This window comes from Ranitomeya variabilis, chromosome 8 (assembly GCF_051348905.1).
Source record: "Ranitomeya variabilis isolate aRanVar5 chromosome 8, aRanVar5.hap1, whole genome shotgun sequence".
Classification (NCBI taxonomy): Eukaryota; Metazoa; Chordata; class Amphibia; order Anura; family Dendrobatidae; genus Ranitomeya; species Ranitomeya variabilis.
In genome coordinates this window covers 94,041,509-94,067,946 of record NC_135239.1, presented here as the reverse complement: position 1 = coordinate 94,067,946, position 26,438 = coordinate 94,041,509, and the positions used below count along the sequence as shown (strand labels likewise).

General features: G+C 43.3%; 1 protein-coding gene across 2 annotated transcripts in view; it reads right to left on the bottom strand.

The window, feature by feature from the left end:
* KCNT2 (potassium sodium-activated channel subfamily T member 2) overlaps nt 1-26,438 on the bottom strand; it is a 1,359,842-nt gene that overhangs the window by 171,494 nt on the left and 1,161,910 nt on the right. The window contains exons 23-26 of one of the 2 annotated variants that reach the window (XM_077277827.1): nt 18,910-19,011; nt 10,125-10,208; nt 7,439-7,567; nt 1,636-1,656 (exon numbers count right to left, since the gene is read on the bottom strand). In XM_077277827.1, coding sequence (XP_077133942.1) covers nt 1,636-1,656; nt 7,439-7,567; nt 10,125-10,208; nt 18,910-19,011 — 336 coding nt within the window. The remainder of the gene's footprint in view (nt 1-1,635; nt 1,657-7,438; nt 7,568-10,124; nt 10,209-18,909; nt 19,012-26,438) is intronic. The other variant, XM_077277828.1, reaches the window with a different exon arrangement.

Sequence of the window (26,438 nt, the reverse complement as noted above, 5' to 3'; positions counted from 1 at the left end):
TTCATTCAAAAAGTCAAATGGCGCTCCTTCCCTTCCGAGCCCTGCCGTGCGCCCAAACAGTGGTTTACCCCCACATATGAGGTATCAGCGTACTCAGGACAAATTGGACAACAACGTCCGTGGTCCAGTTTCTCCTTTTACCACTGGGAAAATAAAAAAATTGTTGCTAAAAGATCATTTTTGTGACTAAAAAGTTAAATGTTCATTTTTTACTTCCATGTTGCTTCTGCTGCTGTGAAACACCTGAAGGGTTAATAAACTTCTTGAATGTGGTTTTGAGCACCTTGAGGGGTGCAGTTTTTAGAATGGTGTCACTTTTGGGTATTTTCAGCCATATAGAACCCTCAAAATGACTTCAAATGTGAGGTGGTCCCTAAAAAAAATGGTTTTGTAAATTTTGTTGTAAAAATGAGAAATCACTGGTCAAATTTTAACCCTTATAACTTCCTAGCAAAAAAAAAAATTGTTTCCAAAATTGTGCTGATGTAAAGTAGACATGTGGGAAACGTTATTTATTAACTATTTTGTGTCACATAACTCTCTGGTTTAACAGAATAAAAATTCAAAATGTGAAAATTGAGAAATTTTCAAATTTTTTGCCAAATTTCCGTTTTTTTCACAAATAAACTCAGAAATTATCGACCTAAATTTACCACTAACATGAAGCCCAATATGTCACGAAAAAACAATCTCAGAATCGCTAGGATCCGTTGAAGCGTTCCTGAGTTATTACCTCATAAAGGGACACTGGTCAGAATTTCAAAAAACGGCAAGGTCATTAAGGCCAAAATAGGCTGGGTCATGAAGGGGGTATTCAGCGACATGCGTTGTATGGGGATGTATCCGCATGTGGTGATTTGACGAGCGCGGCGACCGCACAAAAACACAAAATTTAGCATTTCCATGCAGTCGTCGCACACCTCAAATCACCACATGCGGACATCCCCATACAACGCATGTCCCTGCGTACCCTATGATAAAGATAGGTACGCAAGGAAACGCAGGACGCATGCAGAAGTAGGCGGAGCTAAGGTAGGAAGTACGCAGCCATCCAAAGTCCTCCTGAACGCAAATGTGAAACCAGATTTAATTAATAAATTATTTATGTAAAAACTGGATGCCATAGAAATAACAAAAATGGACACAGGGATTGCATATGCATGACAATACTATTTTTTTTTTTTCTGGATGAAAAATGGACACAGGGTTGCACATGGATGACAACACAAATGAAAAACGGACAATTTTGTGTACACTCATTAGAAGAAGGCCATACTGTGCATGTGCCCTATTCTTTTTTGCCTGTGTGACAGATACATGCAGAATTTTTACCTTGTACATGATTGCAGTACATTGCTTTCTCCAGCAGCTAAATATTTTACACTTTTACTGAAAAGATTTCTGCAAATTGATAAAACAAATGGTATTTTTTTCTCTGCTTTTCCCCCTCCATGCTCCCTACAGTAAGATAAGGGTGCCATGTCACTGTCTGCCTCAGGTATCTGAAAAGGTATCAGAAACGGCTGCAGAATTTCCGGCACCATGTCACCGCATTTCTCAAACGTAACACACATTTTTGATTCAAACAATTTATAAAAAAAAAACACCAGGAGAGTAAAGACAAAACAAACTTACTTGAGAGGCCATTTCTCGAGACTGACATAGGGAAAGAGGGAAAACAGATATAGAGATCTAATTTAACATTAGGCAGGACAAGAACAAAGGACACAATGTTATTTTATATAGATCACATATATTTAAGAAAAGATGGACAGTGCGGAGAGATACGTGACAGGAGGAGAACAAAATTCAAGACGAAAGGAACAAAATCAGGAAAGAGGGTTTACAGAGAAAAAGCACATTGTCAGATAGTTTCACATTGATATAATATACATTGATCAGACACCCATGATGATTGTTAAAATGAATCATGTTTTAGCTCCCAGAGACATCATTTAGCAGGTTTAATGGTTCATTAACCCTTTGGCACAATTATTTAGCTCATAAATAGATGTGATCTACAGACTTCAGACTTAGAGACTTCACATATTCATGATTTAATTTATTGTTCTGCTGCACTGACAACTCTGCTAGTTATTTTTTAACAATTAACAAGCTAGTTGTCAGTTTGCAGTTAGCTTTCATGCCTCCGTACTGTTCCTCATTTTCATGTGGATTTAGCTGTAAATTGTTCCTAAAATAAAATCTGTTTTTGCTATGTTATCTGAGAACAGCAATATGTTATCAGTCAGGAACCCCTAACATCCCCAAACTCTCCCAAGTCCTTATCTCATTTATATTTTCAGTGACTAAGCAAACCATAGCCTCAGATTAGAAGAAAACAGGCCCAGACATAACCGAGGTCAAAAGACCTCTTTAATTGTATATGACTAATGAAAGACTATCAGCCATACTTACAGATAAAATCCACAGATTTGAGAAGGTTTGTTCCCCTGGGCAGAATACATCAATCTAACCCCCTTCACTACGCCATCACTTCATCTAAGGCCATGTTCACACTTTGCGGTTTTTACCGCGGAACCGCGGCGATTTTGATGCTGCGGGTCCGCAGCAGTTTCCATAGCGTTTACATTAACATGTAAACCCTATGGAAACCGCAATCCGCTGTGCACATGCTGCGGGAAAAACCGCGCAGAAACGCAGCGGTTTACAACCCGCAGCATGTCACTTCTTTGTGCAGAATCGCAGCGATTCTGCACCCATAGGAATGCATTGAACCGCTTACTTCCCGCATGGGGCTGTGCCCACGTTGCGGGAAGTAAGCGGTTAATGTGCGGGTGGTACCCGGGGTGGAGGAGAGGAGACTCTCCTCCAGGCCCTGGGAACCATATTTGGGTGTAAAAAAAAGAATTAAAATAAAAAATCATGCTATACTCACCTCTCAGCGCTGCCCGCGGCGTCCGGTCTCAGTTGCTGTGCCGAACAGGACCTGTGGTGACGACGCGGTCACATGACCGTGATGACGCCGCGGTCACATGACCGTGACGTCACGAAGGTCCTTGTCGGCACAGCCGCTTGCAGCGCCGGGGACATCGCGACGTCAGAGGGTGAGTATAGCCAATTTTTATTATTTTTTACATTACTATTGATGCTGCATATTGCTGCATATGCAGCATCAATAGTACAGCAGTAATCCCGCAGCGGAAACCGCGGAACAAACCGCGATAAATCTGCAGGGATAACCGCAGCGGTTTTGCCCTGCAGATTTTCAATTCCGCTGCGGGATTAACCCGCAGAGGAACCCGCAGCGTGTGAACGTGGCCTAAAGGAATCTACCGCTTCTGACTCTCCTGATTCTCTATGAAGTACTATTAGCTAGGAGAATCAGTAGATCTCCTCCCTCAGGCCCCTTTCTCTCTTCACCCATTTTCCCCCATCCTTCCATTTGTTCACCACCCCTATAGTTCCTTCAAATATATGTTTGCATTATTGCTTCTTGTTATGCATTAAATCTGTTATGTATCAATAAAAACTTATTGTTAAAAAAAGAAGTTATCAGTCAGGAGAAGTGTACAAAAAAATTTCTAAGAAATTGGACATTGAATCATTGAGATGTCACCAAGAAGTGACTTCAATTTGGCACAAGAGTGACATTACCTAGAACTGGACATCTCGCTAAATTTTAAAGCTGCCAATATGACTACAGCAACATTAAAGGAGCTGCAGGAATTTCTGGCAAATACTGATTATTTACTGCATGTGTAACAATCTATTGTATTATTCATATATCTGGCCTGTGGTGTAGGGTGGCAAGACAGAAGACTTTTCTTCCAAACAAAGCAATGTTTTTTTGCCAAAACCTACACTAAGTCTGTGAAAAACATGTAGGAAACCGTGTTGTGGTAAACAGCCATTCTGATTGCTACCCAGACTGCTACCCAAAAAGGATGCATGATGTCATAAATTTGGTTATGCAGCAGGAAATCGGCTGTCAATCAGCATCACATTGGCAGTGATGACCGATCAACAGAGCAGAAGAGAAGAAGTTGCTCTGTCAATGTGATGTCACCAGAAGCCACAAATTTGCAAAATTGCTGACAGTAGTGGTCCATGGCTGATCGCTCTGAGCCAAAAGAGGTCAGTGCTGGGCAGAACAGGCAAGTAAGCAACTAGCTGCCATTAAGTTCTTAGCCCCATATGAAAAGAAGAAGAAAAGTACTGGCAACCCCCATAACATGAGATTAAATGTGATTAGCTAATTCTGAAGACATCCATATCCCCAATTATAAGAGGGTGTCCACACTTATGCAACCAGTTTTGTCATGTTAATTTCCCTCAAAATAATTTCAGTTTTTTTCTCAATGGATTAGAACAGATTTCGGGTGACATGAAAGATGAAAAATCGTCTGCAATGATTTTTCTTGGTATGATTTCTTTTATGTGACAAAAACTTAGCATTTTAACAGGGGTAGGCACACTTTCTATATCCACTATATGAATGACTACATACTGTAGTTAAAACAAAATTGGCAAAAACAATAAATTGGAAAAAAATAATTTAAAGGGAATTTGTCAGCAGGTTTTTGCTTCCTCTTCTGATAGCAGCATGATGTAGGCAAAGAGACTCTGAATCTAACAATGTCTCACTTAGATTACTGGGTGCAGAACCTCTGACACTGTTAGGGCTGGCGGAACGCACCGAGTAAATATAGAGATAGTATAGGTGCGTTCGCAGCCTGGGGTCTACCGTGCAGGAGTGGAACCTGCTGCTAGTAAATGGCGGCACTATATGGCGGTACTACGCCTGAATAGACACGGGTTCCGTCACCCAGTCTGTATAGGAGCGAACTCTGTTGCTTCACAGAGTCGCCGGGATTAAAGGTAACGCTGTGCTATGTTAACCTCACAGAGGATCAAAGCTCACTAATGGAGCAGGTAGCATACATTGGTCATTCAGTCAGGAACAGCACACAAAACAACTCCTAGAGGCTATACGCCAGCCCTAAATTCACACAAACAAACTCCTCTCTGGAGGTTCCGGAATTCTAGTGGCTATATGCCAACCCTGAATTCAAACAAACAAACTCCTCTCCGGAGGTGCCGGAATTCTAGTGGCTATATGCCAGCCCTGAATTCACACTAACAAACTCCTCTTCAGAGGTGCCAGAATTCTAGTGGCTTACAGCCGACCCTGAGCACATGCTGACACAGACCACAAAGTAGCTAAGCTCATACACTCATAAACATAAGTTGATACTAGCGCATGGCCGTGCGGCCATGCGAACCTTTTATAGAGAAAGCTCTCCAGGACCTTCCTAGTGGTCCAATAGGAACTGCTTCAGGACCTGAGCATGTAACCCCCGTCCTCCAAAGAGAGGTCGTCCCTTGGGCATGCTCAGTAGAGGAAAAGCAGGATTTAGTCCCAGGAGCATCTGCTCGCCATTGCACAGTGCTGGTTGCAATGGCTGAGCCTGGAAGATCAGCAGTAACCAAGCGCACAGTATCTGACTGAGCCAGACGCTGGGACCGACGTCTCTGCTGAGCAGGTTCCAATGCGGCTGAAGAAGAATGGGAGACCGCAGCGAAGGTGGCTTGAGATTCTCCCTGTGCAGTGGTGGGAACTGGACACCTAATGGACACAATCAGAGTTTTTAGATTTAGCATGCAGCAGAGCTGAGAAAGCTAGCCCCGCCCACTCCAGGCTCTGAATGTACATAGTCTATAGACAGTGAGCTGCTAGGGGTGAAGTCAAACTAGCATGCATGTGCTTCTGCAGTCAGGACAATGATAATCACCAAGTGATAAAGCCTTTAGAATAAGTAAGAGCAGCCCTCAATCTGACATGTGACACATTGTTGAAATCTGTGTTTTAACTCCTACCTCATGCAGTCCTCAAATTACACAGCAAAAACCTGCTGACAGATTTCCTTTAATGAGACACAGATGAAATTAATTAGATTTTATATAAAAAAAGTCAGCAAATTAAGATATTTTCCACTAAATATCTTACTGTAGGTCAGGTCCCAAGGCTAAGTACAATGTCAACATAGACATAGGGTGGCAACCTCCAGAAGTTGGTTGTTCCCATCAGTTTTCTTTCTCTTGGAAGACAGTATTTTCATACTATCTTTGCAAAAAAAGTATATGTTGAAGGAGTTTTGAAAATATCTTAGTAGCTATGGTCATTCCCTGTACACAAATCCACATCCGGAACTATCAGTGGTGGTCTAATGACACAGGTAAAAACCAAAGAGTAATCCAATTTCATAAAATACTATTCATGTCACTTAGCAAATGTCCATACAATTTCCTTTCTTCATTTACAGCAGGTACATGCAAGTATGGCATCAGAAAGTAACTTACGGCCATTTAATGTGTTAACATTATTTCTCAAAGCCTTGAGAAAGCGTATTCACCAGTATTATGGCTTTAGGTCACTTTTGGATACTATACTCCCATGTACCTGCAATCTATGAATAAAAGAAACTGAATTGGCATTTTATCCGGTCATCTTCTTCTGTCTGGTGCAGTCTCTTTGATGCCTTTGGTGCCTGGAATCTTTGGCACCTCCAGCACTGAATAGTCCTTTTTAGGCCATGACATTGTGTGAGGCTTAGCCACTAAATATATAATTTTTTAAAGAAAACATGGGTTTCAAGAAATACTGTATGATTGTAAGAAATTCTCCACTGCACTTGCCCTATTTATGGGAATTACGTTCCCGCTCTTTGGAATTCCATTTGCTTTTGGGTGCATCTGTCAATGAAAGTTATTCTGTTCAAATTATTTTGAAGGTTCTGATGAAGCTACCATTTTTCATACACAGTTCTATATAAGGTACTAAGCCACATGTCATCAATTGTAACGGCAAAACAATCACATGACGACAGGCACCAGAGATACTGAAGATGCCCATTAAGAGACACTACTAGTGACGGAACAAAAGAAGATGACCAGATCGATAAGGACCAGAAGAGTATGTTTTTCTGAGCATTTTGATTTATTTTAATTTTTTTCTGACCCTCTCTAAACCAGCAAAAAGGCTGTCATTAAGGATTCTGGTGAATCTGATTATATTTGTAACTTTCTGTATACCCTGAACCAATTAGCTGATCTCTAAACATGACCAAGGTAATTAAAAAATAATCCCAGTTTAATATGTAAAAGTCCCAACTGTCAGTTTTAAATTACTATACTGTATAGATCCCATAAGAAATTAGCCACACTTTTATAAAGAATAAAATGTAATATTTATTGGATTGTGTTAAAAACATTTATCATTATATCAAACCTAAAAGTTTCAGAAAAGTCAGTAAAAGTGCTGGAACATTTATAACTAATATAATAATATATATTTTAGCACGATCCAATAAATATTACATGAATTGATAACCAGATTACTACAGCATAATAAAACTATAGAATAAATCTGCACATCATTTTCATTGTCTCCATGAAAGGACCTTTTAGCACCAACCTCAGATGTGGTAAGTTTGTGGCTCTCTGTCCTGTAGATCCCAATGGGAATGTCCCCAGATGATGAGCATAGTTTCTGGTAAAGTCTTCCATAAGTCCTGATCCATAAGTCGTCCTCTGTAATTTTCATCTGAAAGAGTAGCATATTACACAGATTAGTTTACAGAGGAAATACAGGGAAAGAGAGGAACAGAGATTTACAGTGTGCAGATAGAGACCTAAATCAGACTCTGGCCCCATCTCGCGAACATGGTGCACTTTTACATCTCTCTCTATACACTTCCATGGGCTGTTAAGAAATAATGAAGCATAATTGTTCTACCATTTTTAGAGGGGTAAAGCCTTGTTTCTTTCTGATGTTTCAGGCAATGCATGTTCCAAAGGCAAAGTTCCCAAGATGGTTTTTGTGAGCTTTTGATACCATATAGTTTCCCCGAGCAGAAAATGCAGCCTCTTATAGTTTCAGCAAAATTAATGGGATTTATAGAAATCTCGAGTCCAGTGTGCTTTTATTTTGCGCATCATACACTGGCCTTCTGGGCGTGTTTGAAATCTGCGACATGTCAACTTCTCTTGTGACGACAATGAGTTTCTTGTGTGGATGATTCCCATAGAATTATATAAGATGTGTAAAATCTGCGGGTATGAATTCATATGCATTTTTAGTCTATTTCCATTGTGGAAAAGCACTGTAAACACATCTAAACCACACATGACTGCATCAATAAAGTTTTGTCAAAGCCAAATACCAGGAAGAATAAAAAAACAACTTTATTTAGAACGTGACAAAAATTGCAGCATCAAAAATGCTATAAAATGTAAGTAAAAAAACACAATAAGCTAATTTACCTAATAAGTGTAGAAAACCTCCAACATCATAGCCTAAAAGACAACATTTTTCTTCCTTAACCCTAATTGTCAGTCAAATTTGATCAATATTAGAGATGGGCCTGCCCAAACAGTAAAGGTCAGCGTCCCTACTTAACACCTACAGTTTTTGGCAGCATGGGAACCATGGCTCTTTTACCTGCAGGGAAGATTTCACCGCTGATCAGAAGCGGTAATTGCCGCACTGTCATGCACATGACAGTGTGGCAAACACTGGATGTTTGGGCCCCCATTCAAGTGAATAAGGTCCGGGTTTGGTTCCGAGTACTGTTCTGGTACCAAAACCCAAACTATTTCTAACTGTTCAGCTGAATCCGCGGGTCCCGAACATCCAAGTGTCCGCCCATCTCTAATCAATACTCAACAAATCACATATTTACATAACTAATAGTGATATTTTGATCTGTTTCTTTTTTACTGGTCTGAATAAATCCCTAATATCCATTAAAAAAATCACTGCCTTTCACAGTGACCGCAAACAGCATAAGGTTTGAAGTATAATGCTGTGCCTGACCACGATGCGGGAGGTATTCCCCAAGGAGCACTGCAATGCTGGAGGCAGCAGCGCCTTGGGAGTGGAGACCTGCCGGAAAGCAGTGCAGGCACTGCAAAGTGACGTGCGAGCATGACAGGATGAACCTGCTGGCAGTGCGGCATCTGAACAGACTGGAGAGCAGCGTCATCACCGGGTCAGGGAGTCAGGGAGCTGACAGAGTGCAGAAACAGAGGGTAAGGAAAAAACGTAGTCAGGGATGGAAAAAAGTCAGATGCCGGACGGGAACACGGTGTCTGAAAGAAATAGCAGGAAAGTAGTCTGTAACAAGCAGGGAGGTCAGAAACACCAGAGAGGATGGAACGGTACCAAAACGGAGCACAGAAACGCAGGTCAGGAAGCAGTTCGAGTCATACACAATAGGGATCAAACACTCAGAGGAACAACGATTACCAACTGAGTAACCTAGGTCAGCTGCTCTAGCCGAGGCACTGGAACTATCGCAGACACCGGTCCCAGATGGTATCAGTACTAAATAGCCACCCCTGAATCAGAAGGAGGCAGAAATAATTAACTCCAACCAGACCAGGATGGAATAGGAACAAAACCCCGCCCTGGATCATGACATTAAGATTTCTCAAGCACATCCCATGAGATATAGCTACTGCATGAACTGTAAAAGTTGTAGGTTTAATTTCTGCTACATGTCAATTCATGCTTCAGATACAGGGCTAATTTTCACAGCCCTATAATAAAAGTCAGTAGACTGGGTCCATTATTATTGGTAGCAGCAGAAGCTCCAAAATCATGGTTGGCTATACTTCATTGCTAAATTCAGTCACATATCCAAGTAAAAACTGAGGCACTAGCCTCTGACTATGGGCAATATTACTATATACTGTATATCCAGAAAATCAATAATGTCTCAGTATTGGTTTATGTATATTTATGAGCCTGTGGTTGTGCAAATGAGCATTAATATAAATGAGAAAGAAAGCCATTATAATTAAGAATAAGGACAGATGGCAATTATTCTGACTTTATTTTAGGAAAGTTAATTAAGGGATGACAGTTATTTGCTTTTTTTTGAGGCACTGGAACTATACATCATCGCTTAGACTTCTTTCTTACTTCTTTCATCAAACTCAATTTGTTGGAAAAAAAAGTCTTCAAAACAAGTTCTGAATGCGAGATAATGTCGTTGGAGTAGATTTGCCTCTCGCTAAGAAAACCTGTAGTTTCTTTCTTCCAAGTCTGATAAAGATAATCCTGTAATAGACTTTTAGCCATATCATTTGAAACTTACAGAACAAAGAAATCCAGACCCCGGCGTGGTGTCCAGCCCCAGCAGCAGTCTTGTGATTGAGATCATATAATCTTTCACAAATGACTATGAAAGGAAAGCAAATGTTAGTGCGTGGGCTACAAATGTGCGACGGTGAACTTTAATCATAATAATGCAATGGTTTACCAGAGGCTACGATACACTAAAGTCTACCCAGCAATTTACGTGAAAAGCAGTTAATGTACAGAAATCATATGGTAAGAAAGCCAGTAAATAAAATGGAAACATGAGATATTCTGTGCATCCGGCAGCAGAGCTTCTACCAATGGCTCCCAAAGACAATCATCAGATTTGTATTGTGATTTTTATATTAAGAACTTACACACATTTACGTTTCTGCCATATTGTATTTCACTTCAGACCGTTTATTAGAGTAAGCTTTTCTAAACATCGAATCACACTCAGACCAATGTTATTCTATGGGGCCTTATACATGTCCAATTTTTTCCTCAAACCAAGTGTTTCTGATGAACAATATTGCAGCATGCCCTATTTTCATCTGATATTCAGATCATACTTGGCCATGCAAGTCAATGAGTCATTGGAAAAAATTAGACCACACTCAGGTGATACCCGAGTTTACTATTCTAAGTATTGCTCCTATATAGGGGTATAGGGTACCACTTCTGCACCAAGGGATCCACCTAATCATCCTTGGGTCAGTCTGGGTCAGTAATGCAGTAATGCACATGGTGCTGGGAACACTGCTATACAGATGAATGAGGCCCCCACGTAAGTCTGTTACTATAACTACAAGTGGAATCCATCTCAGTTTTAGGGGAGAGCATCTCCACACATACAGCATCCATTAGAGATTTTTTGGCTGCGCACAGACGCTGTGTGCCACCAAACTTGAATGGACTACCTGCACTATGGCTAAGGCTTTGTGTACAGGGCTCTGTCACATGCAAGAGCAATAATCATCAGCAAAGAGCATTTACAGATGAATCTCATCTTGGTTGTGACTAAGAGACACAAAGTCCACGGCACTAGTCACCCACACATGTAGTACAATAACAGTAAGGTCATTGAGGGACTAAAATAGGGTCAGACTGACACAGCGCAGTACCCTCTGCAGTACCCAGCTTCTATCACAGTAGTGGATGAATGCATACATTTTGGAACCACTGGATCATTTAGGACAGGAAGAAAACATTAAGCCATCATTTTTGGATTGCAAGAAACAAATTGTGAGTAATCTATAGGAATGTGTCAATGATATCTATGCTGTACTTTAGGATTCAGCCAAAAATACAAATGTTTTGCTCCAATGAGCAGGATGGTGGCTCAGTGGTCAGCACTGCAGCCTTGCAGCACTGGGGGTCCTGGGTTCAAATCCACCAAAGGGCAACATCTGCAAGTAATTTGTGCTTTGTGTGTTGCTGTGGGCATTCATTCTCCATTTTCCTTCCACACTCCGTGACATACTGATAGGAAGTTTAGATTGTGAGCCCGAATGGTCCCAGTAATAATGATGCCTTGAATATGCAGTGGAATTATTGGTGCTATATATGTAAGTAAAATAATTAATACTGATGACGGACCCTCATAATAATAATTTCCTATTGTGATCCTAGATAATTGTACCCCAGTCCACCACTGTGTAAATGGATCATTATAGTTCTCTAAATAAAGGATTCTCTAACCTTGAGTTACTGATGCTGAGCCTGTGCAAACTAATGATTCTGTGAACAGGATACTGATCCAAAACACTTCCACTCATATAACATCTGTATAGTGTGCCATCAATGTTACATTAGTATTGCATCCCTATAATGGCTCCATGAAAATGTTTTCTTTCAGAGAATTAACAAAAAAAACATCATTCTTTGTTGGAATACTGAGGTAGCACTGCACTGGCTTCTGATATAATGCTAATGCAATGCCAATAAAGCACAGATGTCTCCATATGTTTAAATATTCTCCATAGAGTTTAATGGTTGTTTAATGTCTCAGTATATCAGATATGTGCTCATTTCCTATATCTAAGTTTCCTGTCTACATATTAATTGTAATACAAATGAGAGGTTCTGTGAAACTAAGCATTGCGTTAATCTGTATCTACATAAATGCAAAAAAGTACATCAAACATAATGTAGAAGGATGAATGGACAGACATATAGCTAGATAGCATGATAGACAGATAGATAGATAGATAGATAGATAGATAGATAGATAGATAGATAGATAGATAGATACAAGTGCTTCTCACTAAATTAGAATATCATCAAAAATGTAATTTATTTAAATTCTTCAATACAAAAAGTGAAACTCATATATTATATAGAGTCATTAAAAACAGAGTGGTCTATTTCAAGTGTTTATTTTGCTAATGTTGATGATTATGGCTTACAGCCAATGAAAACACAACAGTCATTATCTCAGTAAATTAGATTAATTAATTAACAAAACACACCTGCAAAGGATTCCTAAGTATTTAGAAAGGTCCCTTAGTCAGTTTCAGTAGGCTCCACGATCATGGGGAAGACTGCTGACTTGACAGATATCCAGAAGGCAATCATTGGCACACTCCACAAGGAGGGTAAGCCACAAAAGGTCATTGCTAAAGAAGCTGGCAGTTCATAGAGTGCTGTATCCAAGCATATTAATGGAACGTTGAGTGGAATGAATAAAGTGTGGTAGAAAAAGGTGCACAAGTAACCAGGATAACCGCAGCCTTGAAAGGATTGTTAAGAAAAGGCCATTTGGGGGAGATTCACAAGTAGTGGACTGCGGCTGGAGTCATTGCTTCAAGAGCCCTGTGAGCCCTCGAAGGCAGGGTCCTTTCTTTTTCTGTACTTATGTGTGCCTTGTTTTTGCTCATGTTTATTGTACTTGTCTATGTCTGCCCCTTTTCACATGTAAAGCGCCATGGAAAAATGGCGCTATACAAATGTCTAATAATAATAAAATAATAAAGAGCCACCACACACAGACGTTTCCAGGACATCGGCTACAAGTGTCACATTCCTTGCGTCAAGCCACTCATGACCAATAGACAATACCAAAAGCATCTTACCTGGGCAAAGGAGAAAAAGAACTGGACTGCTGCTTGGTGGTACAAGGTGCTGTTTTCAGATTAAATTAAATTTTGCATTTCAATTGGAAATCAAGGTCTCAGAGTCTGGAGGAAGAGTGGAGAGACAGACAATACAAGCTGCTTGAGGTCTAGTGTGAAGTTTCCACAATCAGTTATGGTTTGAAGAGCCATGTCATCTGCTGGTGTAGGTCCACTTTGTTTTATCAAGACCAAAGTCAGCACAGCCGTCTACCAAGAAATGTTAGAGGACTTCATGCTTCCCTCTGCCGACAAGCTTTTTGGAGATGGAAATTTCATTCTCCAGCAGGATTTGGCACCTGTCCACACTGCCAAAAGTACCAATACCTGGTTCAAAAACAACAGTATCACTGTGCTTGATTGGCCAGCAAACTCACCTGACCTTAACTCCATACAGAATCTTTGGGGTATTGTGAAGAGGAAAATGAGAGACACTACACCGAACAATGCAGACGAGATGAAACTGCTTTCAAAGCAACCTGGGCTTAAATAACACCTCTGCAGTGCCACAGGCTGATTGCCTCCATGCCACGCCGCATTGATGCACTTATTGATGCAAAAGGAGCTCAGACCAATTATTGAGTGCATTTACTGAGCATACATTTCAATAGGCCAACATTTAGGACTTTAAAATAATTTTTCAAGCTGGTGTTATAAAGTATTCTAATTTACTGAGATAATAACTTTTGGGTTTTCATTGGCTGTAAGCCATAATCATCAACATTAACTGAAATAAACACTTGAAATAGATCACTCTGTTTGTAATTACTCCATATAATATATGAATTTCACTTTTTTTTTATTGAAGAACTGAAATAAATTAACTTTTTAATGATATTCTAATTTTGTGAGAAGCACCTGTATATAGATTGCTAAATCAGAGGTAACTTTAACTGATCCGTTTTTTCAATTGTATTATCTCATCTAATCTGTAGCCATCTTACTGGTTTATGTCTTGTTTTTTGCTAGAATTAATGAAAAATTTACCTTTTATATGGTTAGAGAGTAGACACCTGTAGCTGATAGATTAAAGGAATACTTTCAAGTTTTGAAATGTATGTCTTATCGATGGGACTGAGGATAACTTTCTGATCACTTTGGAGTCTGACCAATGAGACTCCCAGCAATCCCAAGAACCGGGGCTTTGTTTTTGGTCAATCATGCACACTGCCACTGTATTCATTCTAATGGGAGTGCAGAAGACCACCCGAGTGCAGGACTTGGCACTTCTCCAACACTCCTATTAAGAGTGAACAGAGCAGCTAACCTCATGGTCGACCACCACTCCTTGCACACGGAGCTCTTCAGAACCCCAAATCCCAGGATTGCTTTGGTCCCCAGCAATTGGACCCTTAGCAATTGGAAAGTTATTCCATATCTGATGCATACATAAAACTTGAGAATGCCCCTTTAATGAAAATGATCTGAAACAACACTCAGGCCTCCATGCCCTTTAAAGCATTGTCAAATGCAGAAATAAATTTCACAGAAAATGCTTCAAAAATGCATAATACAATAAGAATGGATAAATAGATATGAATGACAACTATGATAAATCTGTTTTCAAAGTGTGGCCAACAAATTCTGATCCTTATTACACTGACCACAAAGACTGGCAGGATTCCATTGGGGTTGCTATGTTTTGGAAGGCAGAAAGGTGATCCTTGCCATCTTATAAACACTTCTGATTGACCAGATTTTGGGTTATCTGAACAGAGTCTTAAAGTGTAACTGTAAGAATATAAACGTTTTCATGTAGGATGGGTTCTGCACGGTGCTGTTAATTAGTGGGGATCTGGGTCCTGAGACCCCAACTGAACAGTAAAAAGAAGACACTGAAGTGTGTTGTGCTCCTGCATGGTCTGTTTACAAAGAATGGTGTATGGGTTTAAGGGCTCACTCCGACGAGCATATAAATTGGATGAGTGCTATCCAATTAAAAATCAGAATGCATTCAACCCAATATTATACTATGGGGCAGTACAGATCTGTGAATATTTTCTCATTCTGATTCGGTATGAGACAATTGCAGCATCCTTCAAGTACATCCATGCAAGTCCGCGGAAGCACGTGTGGCACCCCAGAGTCCAGTGGCCCCCCTCTAAAGGGTGATGTCATGCCTGGAAGCAGGAAGAGGTCCCCATGCCAGGTAATACACAGCATGCATCACAATCCCTGCTCCAGGCCAGAAGGTGGAGCTATAGACCCTACTTTCTGGGGAGCTGCTCTCTCCGGTCGGGAGGAGGAGTCAGAGTAGTCTGTTAGTGAGATAGTGTAAGGAGAGGAGAGAGAGAGCAGTGGAGACAAGGACTCTGGGGAATTGCAGCTGTGTCAGAGCTGACCCCGGAGAGGAGCGCTGACAAGAAGGATGCCAGTTTCCTTGGCTGTGTGGGTGCTGTACGCCCCGACAGCCAAATCTGGAGGGCAGGGGACTGTAAGCTCCCTGGCCACACCCAACACCCGGAGGCACCACACCACAGATCAAAACGTTGCCACAGAAGGCAGATTAAAGCATGATTTATTTCACCAATGTGTGAGGCGCTGTCTTTTTCATTTTTTTATATTCCCCAAAGAACTGTCCGACCCGGCTCCGACTACCCCACGGCCCTGGTGGGTGTCACATTAAATTAAAAATCAAATTGCATTCAAAAATTATTATACTATGGGGCAGTACAGATCTGCGAATATTTTCTCATTCTGATTCGGAATGAGATAATTGCAGCATGCTGCAAGTACATCCATGCAAGTCCGCTGAAGCACGCATTTATACAAGTCGGAGGACACCGAAAATAGAAGAGATGGAAAAATCCTCCACACCTGTGCTGCTATTCTCTCATGCAAGATAATCGGAGCACAGTACACTGACACTAGTGTAACGGTGGTGGAAGCTGATGATTGCTCCCTGACACTGAAGGGTTAAATGGATTTGTTTAAAGATATGATACCCACTGTTGCTGCAGTTGACTGGGTCAGGGTTAAATGTACTGTAGTGGCCAGCCCAGTTTGAGAGGGGGAACTGAGTGTTAATGGCAAGTGCAGGAAGAGACAAGGGGAGTCTGTGTGAGGGCAGCAGTGAGTAACATAACAGGTCTGAGGCTGCTAGGGACTAGGGTTGAGCGACCTTAGCTTTTTTAGGATCGAGGTGGGTTTTGTGAAACCCGACCTTCTCGGATGTCGGATCGTATGGAATCGGCCGATTCTACTGTAAAGTCGGGTTCCGGACCCGGAACACGAAACCCAATGTATGTCAATGAAATTATTTTTTTTTATTCTCTCTCTCTCTCTCTCTCTCTCTCTCTCTCTCTCTCTCTCTCTCTCTCTCTCTCTCTCTCCTCCGTGCAAGGCATATGTTATTTTTTGACTCCGGAAATTACTACGTCCGAAAACGTAACATAGCACTATGATGCCGCAGGAGCCGGAACCTATGTCATCACGCTGCCCACAATTAATTGGCTAAAAAAAATGGCGGGGAAGGCGTCATTCGAAACGCGACTTTGGCGCCAAGTTCGCGTTCCACGTGGCCGACCCACACTGGGATCGGATCGGGTTTCATGAGACGCCGACTTTGCCAAAAGTCGGCGACTTATGAAAATGAACGACCCGTTTCGCTCAACCCTACTAGGGACAGCATGAGCTTAATACTCGGGTCAGTGGATTGTCACAAATACCCTTCCATGTGATTCCGTCTCATGGCCTGGCACAACCTCGAGATGCACGTCCATGGCCTGAGGCACGCTTAGCTTGTGAAGTTACAGGGAAAAATGGACTCAAACTACATGGGGTAGAAGGTATTTCAATCCGATCTGCTAGAATTGAGGAAGAATCCCTAGGGCTAGGAAAGCCAGAGAGCGGGATATGTCACCTATACCTAGAACCAGGGCTGAAGTTGTGCACTGTTTCTGTAGGAGAGAAGACAACCCGTTGGGCCTTATTCTCTACATCTGCCTGTAAATACTGAGCCTACTGCCATTCACACAGTAAAAGTTTGGTCTTTATAAACTTTTTGTCCCCTGGATTGATTCCAGGAGAAGGATTCCTGGAGTCAGAATAGGCCTGCAGGCCAGAAGCAAGTGGAAAGCACCACATACTCAGCCGCATACCAGGGCTGGGACACACCTTGTCTGTAGGATGCCAGAGCGAGTGGGGACCAAAGTTCGAACACAACTAGCTTGCTTGGGCACCTTACACTAGGCTCACATGCTGACAGAGTTTGAGCCGACTGTGTTTTGCACAATTGTCCCGATTCTCTAGCACAAGAGAACATATGCTCATGTGACCCTGGCCCAATAGTAAGTCTATTGGTCCATACATTCTATCTGTCTAAAGACAAGTAGACTTACTATTGAGCCCATACTCCACTTTCTGTGCGGCACTCATGCAGGAGCTGTAGATTTTAGAATGATATTTTGACTGATTAACAAGGGTATCAGGACTGTTCAGAGCCTGCTGTATATAAAAACAGTTATTCACATGATATAGGTTTTTTTCCATAAAGTTCCTCAACAGTACCATTCCTCTGAACCATCCCCACCAATTAAGTGTGTGAATCCACCTATATATTGTTTTGTTGTTAGGGCAGGTTCACATCTCATACATTATCTGCTCTATATCAGACATATATATGTATTTATCAAAATTCCCTATAATACTAAATGGCATAAAACTGTGCCAAACCTTTCCTAAAGAGTATTCAGTTGTACACAACTTGTCTATGTTTTAGGTGGTTAAAGCATGGAGTGGGCACATATATACATTTCTGTATTTGTATCAGTCCGCAAATCAAATAGTGCAGTATATATTTTTGCAGAATAGTGTCATCTCTTACACATTATAATACCCAATAGAGTAGAATTTTCTTCTGAATGTTTAGGTCAGAAAATCACTTGTATGTTATAATAGCAGCATTATGGTTTAAATTTGACAAAATCTCACCCCTACATTGCTAAGGCTAAGTTCACACTTGTGTGTGGCTGGTCTGCGGACGACTGCGTATATCCTCCCTTAAGCTCCGCCTACACTCCGCCTACTTCCACCTGCGTCATCCTGTACACCTATCTTTAACATTGGGTACAGAGGGACATGCGTTGTATGCGGATGCATGCGGATGCAGTGTTTTGAAAAGTGCCTGCCGACCGTACGAGAACGCAACTTTTTGCGTTCTCGTGCAGTCGGTGGGGACGTCAAAACGCTGCATCCGCATACAACGCATGTCCCTGCGTACCCAATGTTAAAGATAGGTACGCAGGATGCATGCGCAAGTAGGCAAAGCCAAGGCGGAGCTTAAGGGAGGACGTACGCAGCCATCTGCACACCAGCCACACGCAAGTGTGAACTTAGCCTAAGAAAATCCATCACGGAAACTGACCCACGCTGCTGATTTCACAATGTGCAATGCAAAGGATGAAAACTGCATTGAATCCACATTTTTGCCACAAAGTCTGCAATGAACTTTTTAAAGTTTGTTGCAGATTTTGCTACAGATTTGTACATACCTTAAAGACTAATAATTCACCAAATCATCTTTCTGCAAACATCTGCCTCCACAAATTTAACAGTATGTGCATATTCTTTTCATTTTGCCAACATATGAATGTGATTAGTCTAACTGTATTTCCACATAATATGAATACTCTAGTATAACACAAATTGTTTGCTTTAATTGATTTCCCCTGTATCATTATGAAATACCTGATATAACAATGTATCTAACATGCTGATACTGAATACTCTTCCAGCAGCAAATGGAAGGCGAAACATGAATGCCAGATTAGATCCACGTTCTCTCTCCCTCTGAAAAAAAGGAAGGAAGTTAAAAAAAATTGGCTTAGAAATTGGATTAATCAAATTAATGCATGTTTCTTTCTTTTATTACATCTTGTATTGTATTGCACTACTTGTCAAGCTCTGACGTCATCTCACCAGTAGGGTTGAGCGACTTTCATTTTTTTAAGATCGAGTAGGGTTTTGGGAAACCCGATTTTGTCCAGAGTCGAGTCGAGTGCAGTCGGCCGATTATCGCTAAAAATCGGGGATCGACCGAAACACGAAACCCAATGCAAGTCAATGGGGAAGCATAGTCGGCAGTGAGTGGAGGCCAGGAAAACACCTACAGTGCCCATTTTAATGCCAAAAACATCCATTCTTGTTTCTGAAGCTTGCCAATCTTAATTAACTGTATAATAATAGTTGGGCATAGGGAATTGGGGGAAAGTTGTGGGGGGAGTAGGGCTGGCTCAAGTTTTTCGTGGGCCCAGGAAATGCGGACTACGTCACGGCGGTGTTGCAGGGAAAGGTAAGTATTTAAAAGTTGCAAGTGCTGTGATCCTGAGCAAGCAGGGGGGGGGCCCACTCGTTCGCATTGCCACTGGCACAGGGCCCCTCAAAGTACGGCGGTGTGTTTGCATGGCGGGGGCGCCTCCCACCAGCAGCGACACTTTTGCGTACTCTGAGGGGCCCTGTGCCAGTGACGTCGCCAACGAGTATGCCCCCCCACCTGATGAAGGAACCTGCACTTTCATCTGCACCTTCCTCTTTGTCCCTGTGTAAGGTGGTATAACATGCGGGAAGGGGAACCTTACTTTCAGCAGGGACAGATTCTGGCTGTGTAGAGTACAAGGGGAATGTAGTGGTCTAGGTCAATGTACCAGCAGACTCATTTAGCAGTGGCTGGGCAATGGGCAGGATGAGGAGGAAACAGATATAGGGCCAAAGAATAAAGTAGGCTACATGCAGTTCAAAATTGGTAACAGGACTAAACAGGCGGCATTGCTTTGTTCAGTGGAGTAGCAAACCCAAGAGCAGCAGACACTGTTTCAAGGGCCTAACCACACTAGTAGGCCAAATGCAGTTTAATATCTGATAGTATAGGGCGAAAGCCAGAATGTGGAAGCTCAGCTTTGTTCAGTTGAGGACAACACCAGGGAGGGGCAGACACCTTTAGTAGGCCGGAAAAGCCTATTGCATTTTTTAAAATGGTAATTTGGAGCAGAAGGTTGAAGCTCAGCTTTATTTAGTTGAGGGCAACACCAGGGAGGGGCAGAAGCCGTTAGTAGGCCCTAACCACCATTTTTTTTTTTTTTAAAACCACTTAATGAGAGCCGGAAGGTTGAAGCTCAGCTTTATTTAGTTGAGGACAACACCAGGGAGGGGCAGAAGCCGTTAGTAGGCCCTAACCACCATTTTTTTTTTAAAACCACTTAATGAGAGCCGGAAGGTTGAAGCTCAGCTTTATTTAGTTGAGGACAACACCAGGGAGGGGCAGAAGCCGTTAGTAGGCCCTAACCACCATTTTTTTTTTTTTTAAAACCACTTAATGAGAGCCGGAAGGTTGAAGCTCAGCTTTATTTAGTTGAGGACAACACCAGGGAGGGGCAGAAGCCGTTAGTAGGCCCTAACCACCATTTTTTTTTTAAAACCACTTAATGAGAGCCGGAAGGTTGAAGCTCAGCTTTATTTAGTTGAGGACAACACCAGGGAGGGGCAGAAGCCGTTAGTAGGCCCTAACCACCATTTTTTTTTTTTTTAAAACCACTTAATGAGAGCCGGAAGGTTGAAGCTCAGCTTTATTTAGTTGAGGACAACACCAGGGAGGGGCAGAAGCCGTTAGTAGGCCCTAACCACCATTTTTTTTTTTTTTAAAACCACTTAATGAGAGCCGGAAGGTTGAAGCTCAGCTTTATTTAGTTGAGGACAACACCAGGGAGGGGCAGAAGCCGTTAGTAGGCCCTAACCACCATTTTTTTTTTAAAACCACTTAATGAGAGCCGGAAGGTTGAAGCTCAGCTTTATTTAGTTGAGGACAACACCAGGGAGGGGCAGAAGCCGTTAGTAGGCCCTAACCACCATTTTTTTTTTTTAAACCACATAATGAGAGCCGGAAGGTTGAAGCTCAGCTTTATTTAGTTGAGGACAACACCAGGGAGGGGCAGAAGCCGTTAGTAGGCCCTAACCACCATTTTTTTTTTTAAAACCACATAATGAGAGCCGGAAGGTTGAAGCTCAGCTTTATTTAGTTGAGGACAACACCAGGGAGGGGCAGAAGCCGTTAGTAGGCCCTAACCAAAGTTGAAGGCCAAATGCAGTTTAATTTCTGATACTATAGGCCGAAAGCCAGAAGGTGGAAGTTCCGATTTAGACAGTGGAGGACAATTTGAATTAGGGACTGCAGACAGACTTAGTAGGCTGTCCCCTGTGGACCATGCATCCACCACATTAACCCATTGCGCCGTAATGGACACGTAATCTTCCGTGGCCATGCCTACAGGTCCATGCGTCTGTTGTCAGGTGCACCTTTGTACTCACAGATTGCCAGAGTGCATGGACAATGCGGTCTTCTACATGCTGGTGGAGGGTTGGGATGGCTTTTCTCGCAAAAGAAGTGTCGACTGGTTAGCTTGTAGCGTGGTACAGCGTAGTCCATCATGGCCTTATTAATAGTAAATAAAATATATAACTAGGCTCTATGAACTTTTAAATAGGTTCCAGGGGTACACGGGCAGCATTGGTGTGGTCAGTGGAGGAGTATTGCAAGTAGGGGCTGCAGACAGGCTATCAAAGGCCTAAAATAACAAACAGTAGGCAGTCATGGCAGTTTTACATCGGTTACATGGATACACAGGCAGGCACTCCAGGCAGCATTGTGCTCAGTGGAGGAGTATTGCAAGTAGGGGCCGCAGACAGGCTATCAAAGGCCTAAAATAACAAACAGTAGGCAGTCATGGCAGTTTTACATCGGTTACATGGATACACAGGCAGGCACTCCAGGCAGCATTGTGGTCAGTGGAGGAGTATTGCAAGTAGGGGCCGCAGACAGGCTATCAAAGGCCTAAAATAACAAACAGTAGGCAGTCATGGCAGTTTTACATCGGTTACATGGATACACAGGCAGCTAGGTGGTGAGTGGAGGAGTATTTAAAGTAAGGACCGCAGACAGGCTATCAAAGGCCTAACATAACAAACAATAGGCTCATGGCAGTTTTACAGCGGTTACATGGATACACGGGCAGGCAGCTTGGTGGTGGTGAGTGGAGGAGTATTTAAAGTAGGGACCGCAGACAGGCTATCAAAGGCCTAACATAACAAACAATAGGCTCATGGCAGTTTTACAGCGGTTACATGGATACACGGGCAGGCAGCTTGGTGGTGAGTGGAGGAGTATTTAAAGTATGGACCGCAGACAGGCTTCGAAGGCCTAACACAATAAAATGGGCTGGCTGTAGGCACTTTAAAATTGGTTCCAGGGGTACACGGGCAGCAGTGGTCTGGTCAGTGGAGGCCTAGTGGAAGTATGGACCGCAGACAGGCTTCGAAGGCCTAACACAATAAAATGGGCTGGCTGTAGGCACTTTAAAATTGGTTCCAGGGGTACACGGGCAGCAGTGGTCTGGTCAGTGGAGGACTAGTGGAAGGAGGGAGCGCAGAAAGGCTTCAAAGGCCTAAAATAACAAACAATAGGCTCATGGCAGTTTTACAGCGGTTACATGGATACACGGGCAGGCAGCTTGGTGGTCAGTGGAGGAGTAGGGACCGCAGACAGGCTATCAAAGGCCTAAAATAACAAACAATAGGCTCATGGCAGTTTTACAGCGGTTACATGGATACACGGGCAGGCAGCTTGGTGCTGAGTGGAGGAGTAGTGCAAGGAGTGTCTGTCCCAGTACTCCCAAAATATAAATAGATGTTAATGTCTCGCAAAACAACCAAAACAAAAAAAAAGATGGCATACTTAGGTACAGGGGTGGGCTCATCTGCTGTGTTTCTGACATAGTAATTTGGCAGTAACTATTTAATGGTGCCAATATAGGACACAGACACAGACTACTTTAAGTTGCATCATAGATGTCTACAAATTTGTATTGTCAGTGCCAGACATTGAATGATGTCAGCGAATAGACTAAAGATTGGTGGAGCTGTGCGACATAATTTTGCACGTAGTAGAGCCCAGTTTGAGCTGGGGTAGGGGGGAACTCTCTTGAGGCCGGCGGGACCGCCCCAGGGCCACTCATGTTACAACGGTGTGTCTGACGTTGGGTGCGCACCACCACCGCCAGAGACACTACATTGTACTATGAGGGACCCAGTAGCAATGCCGTCAACCAAAAGCGAGCACACCCACCTCTTCAGACAAACAGCAGTCTCACGGGTGCTTGCGCCAAGTCGCGATACCACGGCCCCGTGTGGGGAGTTTGGCCATTTAGGGAGGTGTAAACATGTCGTATGCTGTACAATCTGCAGCAGCAAATTAGACATTAGAAAAGTAATTCACAGGCAAGAGCTTTTCATAGGAAAGCTAGGTGTCGGCCGGGCAAGGTGGGGCAAAAGATTTTGAAATCCAGTTGTGGTTCATTTTAATGAATGTTAGATCGTCAACATTTTGGGTAGCCAGACGAGTCCTTTTTTCGGTTAATATTGACCCTGCAGCACTGAATACTCTTTCTGATAGGACACTTGCTGCCGGGCAAGCAAGCTCCTGCAATGCATATTCTGCCAATTCTGGCCAGGTGTCTAATTTGGAGGCCCAGTAATCAAATGGGAATGACGGTTGAGGGAGAACATCGATAAGGGATGAAAAATAGTTAGTAACCATACTGGACAAATGTTGTCTCCTGTCACTTTCAATTGATGCAGCAGTACCTGTCCTGTCTGCGGTCATAGCAAAATCACTCCACAACCTGGTCAGAAAACCCCTCTGTCCAACGCCACTTCTGATGTGTGCACCCCTAACACTCCTAGTCTGCTGCCCCCTGGAGCTCGTGTGAGAACGATCACGTGCGCTGTGTGCTGGGAATGCCTGAAGCAAACGGTCAACAAGAGTTGATTGTTTGGTTGCTAATATTAGTTCCAAGTTCTCATGTGGCATAATATTTTGCAATTTGCCTTTATAGCGTGGATCAAGGAGGCAGGCCAACCAGTAATCGTCATCGTTCATCATTTTCGTAATGCGTGTGTCCCTTTTTAGGATACGTAAGGCATAATCCGCCATGTGGGCCAAAGTTCCAGTTGTCAAATCTCCGGTTGTGATTGGTTGAGGGGCAGTTGCAGGCAAATCTACGTCACTTGTGTCCCTCAAAAAACCAGAACCCGGCCGTGACACGCAACCAATTTCCTGTGCCCCCGTGAAAGTTTCCGCATTAAAAATATACTCATCCCCATCATCCTCCTCGTCCTCCACCTCCTCTTCGCCCGCTACCTCGTCCTGTACACTGCCCTGACCAGACAATGGCTGACTGTCATCAAGGCTTCCCTCTTCCTCTGGTGCAGACGCCTGCTCCTTTATGTGCGTCAAACTTTGCATCAGCAGACGCATTAGGGGGATGCTCATGCTTATTACGGCGTTGTCTGCACTAACCAGCCGTGTGCATTCCTCAAAACACTGAAGGACTTGACACATGTCTTGTATCTTCGACCACTGCACACCTGACAACTCCATGTCTGCCATCCTACTGCCTGCCCGTGTATCCTCCCACAAATAAATAACAGCACGCCTCTGTTCGCACAGTCTCTGAAGCATGTGCAGTGTTGAGTTCCACCTTGTTGCAACGTCTATGATTAGGCGATGCTGGGGAAGGTTCAAAGACCGCTGATAGGTTTGCATACGGCTGGCGTGTACAGGCGAACGTCGGATATGTGAGCAAAGTGCACGCACTTTGAGGAGCAGGTCGGAGAACCCAGGATAAGTTTTCAATAAGCACTGCACCACCAGGTTTAAGGTGTGAGCCAGGCAAGGAATGTGTTTCAGTTGGGAAAGGGAGATGGCAGCCATGAAATTCCTTCCGTTATCACTCACTACCTTGCCTGCCTCAAGATCTACTGTGCCCAGCCACGACTGCGTTTCTTGTTGCAAGAACTCGGACAGAACTTCCGCGGTGTGTCTGTTGTCGCCCAAACACTTCATAGCCAATACAGCCTGCTGACGCTTGGCAGTAGCTGGCCCATAATGGGACAACTGGTGTGCAACAGTGTCATCTGCCGATGGAGTGGTTGGCCGACTGCGTTCTGTGGAAGAGCTGTAGCTTCTGCAGGAGGACGAGGAGGAGGAGGAGGAGGGGGTGCGAACGCCTACAGCCAACTGTTTCCTAGACCGTGGGCTAGGCACAACTGTCCCTAAATTGATGTCGCCTGTGGACCCTGCATCCACCACATTCACCCAGTGTGCCGTGATGGACACATAACGTCCCTGGCCATGCCTACTGGTCCATGCATCTGTAGTCAGGTGCACCTTTGTACTCACAGATTGCCTGAGTGCATGGACGATGCGCTGTTTAACATGCTGGTGCAGGGCTGGGATGGCTTTTCTGGAAAAAAAGTGTCGACTGGGTAGCTCGTATCGTGGTTCAGCGTACTCCATCAGGGCTTTGAAAGCTTCGCTTTCAACTAACCGGTAGGGCATCATCTCTAACGAGATTAGTCTAGCTATGTGGGCGTTAAAACCCTGTGTACGCGGATGCGAGGATAAGTACTTCCTTTTTCTAACCAGAGTCTCATGTAGGGTGAGCTGGACTGGAGAGCTGTAGATCGTGGAACTTTCGGGTGTGCCGGTGGACATGGCAGACTGAGAGACGGTTGGAGACGGTATTGTTTCCGCCGGTGCCCTACATGCAATATTTCCTCCTACAAAACTGGTGATTCCCTGACCCTGACTGCTTTTGGCTGGCAAAGAAACCTGCACAGATACTGCCGGTGGTGCGGAAAATGGTGGCCTTACAGTGACGGAAGGGATGTTGCGTTGCTGACTAGCTTCATTGGCCGAGGGTGCTACAACCTTGAGGGACGTTTGGTAGTTAGTCCAGGCTTGAGAATGCATGGTGGTTAAGTGTCTATGCATGCAACTAGTATTTAGACTTTTCAGATTCTGACCTCTGCTTAAGCTAGTTGAACATTTTTGACAGATGACTTTGCGCTGATCAGTTGGATGTTGTTTAAAAAAATGCCAGACTGCACTCTTCCTAGACTCTGATCCCTTTTCAGGGATTGCAGACTGAGCTTTAACCGGATGGCAACGCTGTGCTCCAACAGGTTTTGGCTTTGACACGCGTTTTGGTCCAGATACGGGCCCGGCAGATGGAACCTGTTGCGATGTTGATGCCTGCTGCGGCCCCTCCTCCACCTCCGCTTCTGAACTACTGCCGCCTGCACCCTGTTCCCCCAATGGCTGCCAATCGGGGTCAATAACTGGGTCATCTATTACCTCCTCTTCGAGCTCGTGTGCAACTTCGTCT